The sequence below is a fragment of the Pteropus alecto genome, unplaced genomic scaffold, assembly GCF_000325575.1.
Source record: "Pteropus alecto unplaced genomic scaffold, ASM32557v1 scaffold215, whole genome shotgun sequence".
Classification (NCBI taxonomy): domain Eukaryota; kingdom Metazoa; phylum Chordata; class Mammalia; order Chiroptera; family Pteropodidae; genus Pteropus; species Pteropus alecto.
In genome coordinates, this window is record NW_006436287.1 from 332,612 (window position 1) to 340,169 (window position 7,558).

Here is a 7,558-nt window from a genome sequence, read left to right on the forward strand (position 1 = left end):
GGAGTGCCAAAAGCCTGGTACCCCAACAGGAGCAAGGGCCAGGGGTTAGCCCAGGGCAAGGGAGGAGCAAGAAGCACTCGAGTCCTCTCTCTGCCTCAGACCCTACCTGGGGAGGGGGAGAGGAAGCCAGGCTGGCAAGGATGGTGCTGCCTCTTTAAATCCACCGAAATCCTGAGCTAGGCCCAACCCAGCTCTGGTTTCACAGGAAGGAAAGGAGCTCAGGAGCCAGTAGGGAAGGCGGTGGTAGCTGGAATTAGCCCCACCGGCCCAAATATATCTGGTCTGTGTTTGCCACCCCACTGGCACTTCCTGCCCCTTGGCACCTGCACCCATTGGGGGTGGAAGAGGATCTAGGTGCTACTCCCTACCCTGTGGGAGACCCCAGTCTCTGGAGGTGCCCTATTGCTGGGTACCCATGGGTAGAAGGTAACTTCCCAAGCTTAGATTCCCATAAAGGAGGAATGGGTACAGTAGCAACCTTTGGACCCTCACCTGGCCCCTGTCCTCCAAGGAGTTAATCTGGCCACCGTTTGGGGGGTGGGGGTTAGGGGTGGCCTAGGAAACTCCTCCAAACTGCCTGGAGGGCTGGGAACAATGAGGCCATTGTGGGAGGAGTGGAGTGCGGGTAGACTGCTGGCACAGCCAGATTGCACCACCACGGGTGGGACCTCACCCAAGGCTGCCTGCCTACTACTCTGCTCTCTCCCCCAGGTAATGCCATCAACAGAGACATCCTCCCAGCCCCCTCACCTTGCCTGCTGGTCCAAACTCTTGGCACTAGCAGCACCTGGAGGGCCCCCAGACTCTGCCCACATTGACATCCAGACTGCCATGACCCTAGCGGAAGCAGGGCCCTGTGGGCCAGGATTTGGGGCAGGGAGGGGGGACTGCTAATGAGACAGGATGTATGCCTGTGATCCTCTTGCAGGGAAGACAGGAAGGCCAAATGGGGTTTCTGGTGTCAGTCCTGGCACCCTCAGGCAAAAAGGCTTAGGGGATTGTGAGAACAGTGACAGGCAAGGTCCCCTATCCCCAGGCCTCCTTTCCCATACTCATTCCATAAAGCTGCTCCCTGAGGAGGTCTGGTGCCCATGTGCTGGCAGCCTCTCCCTCTGGGGTTGGGACACTGGCAGGTAATGTGAATGATGCAGAGGAATGAGAACTGAGTTTGCAGTCAGGCAAACAGGGTGCCAATCGCATCTCAACCCTTCTGAACTATAGGACCTTGTCCACACCTTCGGCCCTCTGAGCCCTGTCTCTTCTGCAAAATGAGAATTTATAAAGTGAAATACTATTAGTGAAACTAACAGAATGCCTATGACATACTACTCAGTCCTCCACAAACCACCTCTGGCCATGATGTCCCTTCTTTTCCCCATGAATGGCATCCAAATACGTGGGCATTTGGTAAAGGTGGGCATTGTCCAGATATTGGTTCTTGGAATGTCCACAGGGTCAGGGCCCATGGGCATCATAATCATGGTACTAAGTACAAGGACTTGGCTCTTCTTCTACCCTCCTCACAGAGGCCAGCTCCCTTGGCTAGCATTCCCCTGGGCATCCCTGGGTTTACAAACAAACAGACACAGAGCTTGAACCCAAAGAGAGGTTGTCTACTCTCTTAGCCTCGGGTCTGTGTCTCAAAGCCCCAGGAGGCAAGCAAAGGGGGATTTCCTTTTAACAGTGGCCTGCATCCCCTCCACCAGGCACCTCTCTCCCCACCTGACCCTTTGGCAGTCTCCCAGCAGGGTTCAGGCTGGGAGGAAGCTGGAGCCTACTTTCTTGCCATGAACCTCTTTAAAGAGTGGAGGGTCTGAAAGGGAAAGAAGATAAACTGGGACACACAGTTTTTTAGGGGTCTGGGGAGAAGACCCGTTCTCTTCAGGGTTGTCCTTCTCAAAGTGGCTCCATAAGCCCCAAAAGGGTTAACAAGTTCCTAAAAATAACCTGCTCCCAGCAGGACCCGCTGATTGGAACCCTCCAGCCATCTGTTCCCATTTTCTCCTGTTCACATTGGAACATCTGAAACCAGCTCCAGAGCTCCAGCCCAATCCCAAAAATAGCCCCAGCTTGCCCAAGGAACAGGCCCCAGGGGCTGGGCATAGGCTGTACAGCCAGCCCAGCAGTGAGGGCCCAAGCCAACTCTGAGCCCTCACCCCCAGGCCCATGGAAGGGTGGTGCCCTTCTGGTCCCGGAAGGAGGTGGTGAGTAGAGCCAGGGGCTCTAGCCTACTTCTCTTGGTATCAGGCCAGAGAAGTTACCTGCTAGCCAAGCCCAGGCTTCAAACCCAGGAGCCTGGTTATCCCAGGCACATCTGCCACATTTTAATCAACTTTCTCCAGAGATCTGGACACTTAACTCCTCAGAAGATCCAAACCACCTATCTGCAGATCTCCCCTTGTTGTGGGCAGCCCATCTCTACTGTCTTCTCCTGGCTCCTCACCCAGATATTCCCAAGCTTTAACCCCTCCACCATCCCATTTCCAGCCCAGGGCCTTTAGACCCTGCCTACCCAGCGGCACTCAGTACTCTCCCCTGCCCCTAGGCATACAGGGCTGAAGCAGAGTTTTTCCAGACTGCTCATACTCACTCAGCAACCTGGGAAAGGATTCTGGGGGTGTCCTCTGGACACCATAGATGTTGATATAACCCCACCCCTCCTCTGGGCTTCGGGATGCTTCCTCCCTGCCGATCTGTGTGCAGCAGGTGCCAGGCATGCCCATCTGGGCTTCTATGCATATCATAGGCTTGGGCACTGCCCTGCTACACTCAGGGAAAATGCCCAGGTGGGGAACCCAGAGGATCCAGCGCCCTGAGGCAGGCCTAACAGCTGCCATCTATGTCAGAGCTCCACACTGCTATTTTTTTTCTCCCCAAGGAAGGTCCTTGACCCCTTAGCCAGGAAAGACAGGAGGCAACCATTTAAGTCATTTAAGGACAGACTGTCTTGTTCGGCCTGGTGAAAGAACAGAGCGGCAAGGGATGTGATGGCGGGAGGGGTGCTGAAGCTGATCTGAGCTAACAGCTTGAGGGAGGGAGGGCTCAGCCCTGAGAAATGCTGGGAGATAGGGAGGAAGCCATGTCCTAAGTCCCCCCAGACTCCTCTCCAGGCTATTTGGCAAACTTGCAATCAAGATCTCAGCCAGCACCAACGGTGGGGAAACTGAGGCAGCAAGAAAGTGGGTTTGGAAGGGTGTTAGAATCTAAGAGTCTGAGTGCTGACAAGGTTGTCTCTTCCTAACCGCACCCCCAATACACACACACACACACACACACACACACACACACACACGCGCATACTCCTCCCACCCCTTCAATTTTTCCCCTGCTAAAGCCCCTGGGAGGGTCAAGAGTTCCTGTGAAGAGCTATGAGGGGGGTCTCTAGCATAACTGAGCATTTACTCTGAAACATCAAGCTGTCCTGAATACTGCACCTGCATTCTCTAATCCTCAGAACAACTCTTTGCAAAAGTACTTTTATTATCCCCATTTTACAGATAAGGCACAGGGAAGTTACGTAACTTGCCTAAGAGTTAGAAGAGTCAGGATTTGAACCCAGACACTCCAGCAATTGGGTTCATAACCATTTCACAATATAGATTCGCCCTGGTATCAAGCTGTCTGTTCTATGATGAAAGAATAAATGGGTATATCACTCATTCGTTCCACGCACACTCCCTCCATGCCTAATGTGTACCAGGTCCTAGCTAGAGGCCACAGTTCCTGCCCAGGGAAAAGATCGAAAAGGGGGCACCACTCTGTACCCCCTCAGCACAGGTGCCCAGCCTGGTTGGTGCTCTAAGAGCAAAGTTCTAGTGCTGCCTCCAGCCCCACCCACCCCCAATCCCTTAGGTCCTCACCCATCCTGATCCCTAAGAATCATGGGAGGGAGCAAAGAAAGTTACCATGACAACAGCACAGGGTCCCTACGGAGAGAAGCCCAAAAGCAGGAGTCTAATGCCTCTCCTACTCTGCAGGTGGGGGTCAAAAGTCAAGTGAGGTAGAGTCCAAGCCCTGCCCCCCTTGCTCACCACACCTATCAGAGCTCCCTACTTTTTCATTGCCTGAGTTGGAAGCAGGACCACTTCCTCCCTGTCCTTGAGGGGTAATGGCCTCCAACAGCAAGGGTGAGGGGATTAAAAGACCCTCCCTCCTGAAAATAGTCTAGAAGTGCCTCCTCCTGGTCCAAAGCTTTCTCCAGCTTTCCCTTAGTCTGACACAGAGCCTACAGGTCTGTTTGTTGTGAATTCAGGGAGTTGTTGCTAAGTAAGGGAGGAGGAGAGGGAGGGAAAAAGGAGGGTGGTGGTAGGGAGAGGGTAGGGAGAGAGCTTGTGTCTCTAGGGGCCAGGGCAGAAACCACGTTATGGTGGCTGGTAGCCACCCTGGCTTTGACTCAGCCAGCTGAAGCCAAAGCCAGCAACAAGGAGGAGCAAGTACTTGGGATGACCAGGAAGTCATACCTTGCCCTCCAGGGGTGATTGGGCCGGAGCTCCCACCTCCCACCCTGGGGAAAGGATCCAGCTAACAAGAGTGCTGGGACTTCACTGGAGTGGCTACTTTAACCCTTCCTGCCCTGGCCTCCCCCACCCTACCAGGTTCTAGGTTGCAAAGCTGTTAGCCCCCCTCCTCTGGAGGGAGGAGAATGAAAGGAGAAGTAGCGGGTAGAAAGCCAGGAGGAGAGCACCCAAGACAAAAAGCCAAGCAAGAGGCCATGGCCAACAGATCAGCAAGGAGGCTATGGGGGACACACACCAGCAGAGGACATCTCACCTCAGGAATAATGTGTGTCTGGACTCAGGCGCAAGGTTGTGGTCTGGAATGGGGGCTCCCTGTGGAGAGAGGGTCAGAGCTAGAAGCCCCAGGCCAGCAATCTATGCCCCTGCTCCTCCCACAACCAGTTCCACCCCCAACACGCACACCACACAAACATGTACACACATACACTCAGCCTGTAGCTCCAGGAAGTCTCTGAGCTACTGGGACACCCCCGCCCCCTCCAGGACTTCTGTGGATTGGCTAGAAGCCAGGCCAGACCAGCTGCCCCACCACACTGCTCCCCCTCCCTATCCTGGAAGCAGGAAAGGAGAAGGCACTGGAAGATGCCTTAGAGCTCCCTCAGAGCTCAGCCCCACAGGGAGAGAGAAGGGGCAGACAGAAGACTCCCACAGCCAAGGACCTGGGAGGAGGGATGGATGAGAAGGCATGAGGACCTCAGCTTCCAGCACCAGCCACCACTAGGGTTATTCCATGTCAGGGAAAAGAATGGTATGGGTCCTATGTCCCTGTGTGGTCTCCTTGGCTACACCCCCTTGTCCACTGAAGACGCAAAGTTCTGGGGACCAGGACTGATTGGGAGGACCTAGGGTAAGAGAATCAGGCAAGCATAGCATTTCAGTAGGAGGGGGCTGGGTGAAGCTCCTACAGGCAGGCAGGAGGGAGGCTGGTGGCTGGGCTCAGTTTGTACTGGGGGTCAAAGGGGAGTTCTTTTCCAAAGAATTCTGGGAGAGACGCCAACTAGAACAAGCTGCTAACCACCCCTCCTTCTCTCTCTCACTGCACTAGTGTGTGTGTGTGTGTGTGTGTGTGTGTGTGTGTGTGTGTGTGTGTGTGTGTGTGTGTGTGTGTGTGTGTGTGTGTGTGTAGGGGGGTGGGGTGTCCCTGCCAACCAGACTTAACCCTCTCCAGGCTGTGCTGCTCCCAAGCCTAGGATGGGGGTGTTGAGAAAGGGGCCTTGGCTAGGCTTGACTTCTAGTTCCAGAAGCAATCGCAGAGTGTCTGCCAAAATAAGGCTTGTTCCACATGGCCCCATCTGGTACTGCCCTGCCCTACCCCTGGGTGACTTTTCTGGGCTCATCTCCTGAAGGTGTCCACAGTGACGTGTGTGTACGTGTCTCAGAGACAGAGATTGAGAAACAAACTGAAAATTCCTTGCCAAGGCCCTCCCCATGCTGGGTCACTGAGCATTGTAGCAACCTGTGCCTCTATCCTCCCTTCCTCCCACTTCGTCCTAGGACTAGAGGCCATGGGGAGGGTAGTGGTAAAAGGGACAGCATATCCTTCTGCCCACATTCTGCTGCTGTCTCCACAGGTCCTTGAGTCTTACAAACAGCCCCTGCCCCAGCCCTCTTCTTCCTCGCTGATTTGCCATAAGTGCTTCTAGAGGAAAGCATTCAATTATAGCCTGAGATCCCAGGTGGCAAATTGAGTCATAGTGAGGTATCAGGAGTTCCAGGGCCCGCATCCCATGCAGACATAACTCCGCTATCATCACTACCCTTGCTTTGACAAAACAACAACAACAACAAACACCCACCTGGCAACCTCCCCTCCTATAGAACACTGTCTAACTGCAGAAGGAAGGAATGAGATTAAACATCAAGAAGGACTTCCCGGGATCAAGGCTACACAATGGCAGCTGGCCCCACCCCAAACGCTTCACATTTCTTGGGTGGCAGGCACATCAACCCTTAGGATTTCAGGCCCCTCTGTTCTCTGCTCACACTGGAAATATGAGTGTCTAGTCTTGTTTTGCTGTCTGCCCCTAGTCAGAGAAGTCACCTTTCTGAACCTTAAGTTAGCCACCCAGCTCCCAAGTCTAATGTTGCTGGCTGTTTCTTGTCCCCAATGAAGCCAAGTGACCCAAGGGGAGGAGGGTTAATTTCCTTCCCCAGGCCCTTTAGAACACTGGGTCTCCCCTATGACAGCCATCACAGTATCATCAGGACGAGAAGAGAGTGGACTGGTCGTGTTGGGATCCCTCAAGGTGTTGGGTGCCCATGAGGGACAGAGGAAAAGAGCCCAGCCCTAGGGACACTTTATCTCAAAGTCTCTCCACTCTACCATTTTCTCTCCAAGGACCACAGAACTGCCAGAAGGCTTGGCCCCACTCCAGGAAAACTCCCTATCAAAGGACAGAGACTCCATGTCCCAGGGAGCTTAAGGAAGACATGTGACTATACAATCCAGACATGTTTCCAGACATGGGAGGAGAGAGGCAGGAACAGAAGTGGAGCACACGCATGTGTACACACGCACATACACTCATCAAAGAGACACAACCCCAGGCACACACACTCCTCAGAGATACTCCTAAACACGTGCAACTGCGAGATAAACAAACACAACTCCCAAATACACACATCCAAGATACCTCCTAAAAATAACCCCAAGCTCCCCAAGAATGGCTGCTTAAGACCTTAGAGGTTTCCATACTCCTAGAGAAGGCCCAGGAGAGATTAGGAAACAAAAGACGTGGACCAGTACACAGAACTGCTAACAGAAGATACACCCAAACTAGGATACACACACACACACACACACACACACACACACACACACACACACACACACGTAAGCACATGGCCGGCCCTGTGCTAGCACATGAACTCACACACATACACACCCAGGCAATGCACGTTGTGAAGTCAGGTTAGAGGACTAAGTTCTGGGCTAGAGGGAAGGATGGGAGTCAGAGGGGGTGGAGAAGTACTCAGGGATTTCAAAACAATTCTGGTTTCGAAATGCTGGAAATGCTGGATTCAGGGCCATTCCCAGTTGA

The 7,558-nt window shown here is 53.5% G+C and overlaps 1 protein-coding gene across 6 annotated transcripts in view; it reads right to left on the reverse strand.

Moving 5' to 3' along the window:
• Positions 1–7,558, reverse strand: part of BCL9L (B cell CLL/lymphoma 9 like) — a 28,661-nt gene that overhangs the window by 17,253 nt on the left and 3,850 nt on the right. For 3 of the 6 annotated variants that reach the window (XM_006912582.2, XM_006912581.3, XM_025047315.1), the window contains exon 2: positions 4,771–4,829. The exons of the other annotated variants lie outside the window; for them this stretch is intronic. Coding sequence is in view for 1 of the 3 variants with exons in the window: in XM_025047315.1 (XP_024903083.1) it covers positions 4,771–4,829 (59 nt within the window). In the remaining 2 variants the exon portion in view is untranslated. The remainder of the gene's footprint in view (positions 1–4,770; positions 4,830–7,558) is intronic. 6 annotated transcript variants of the gene reach the window in all.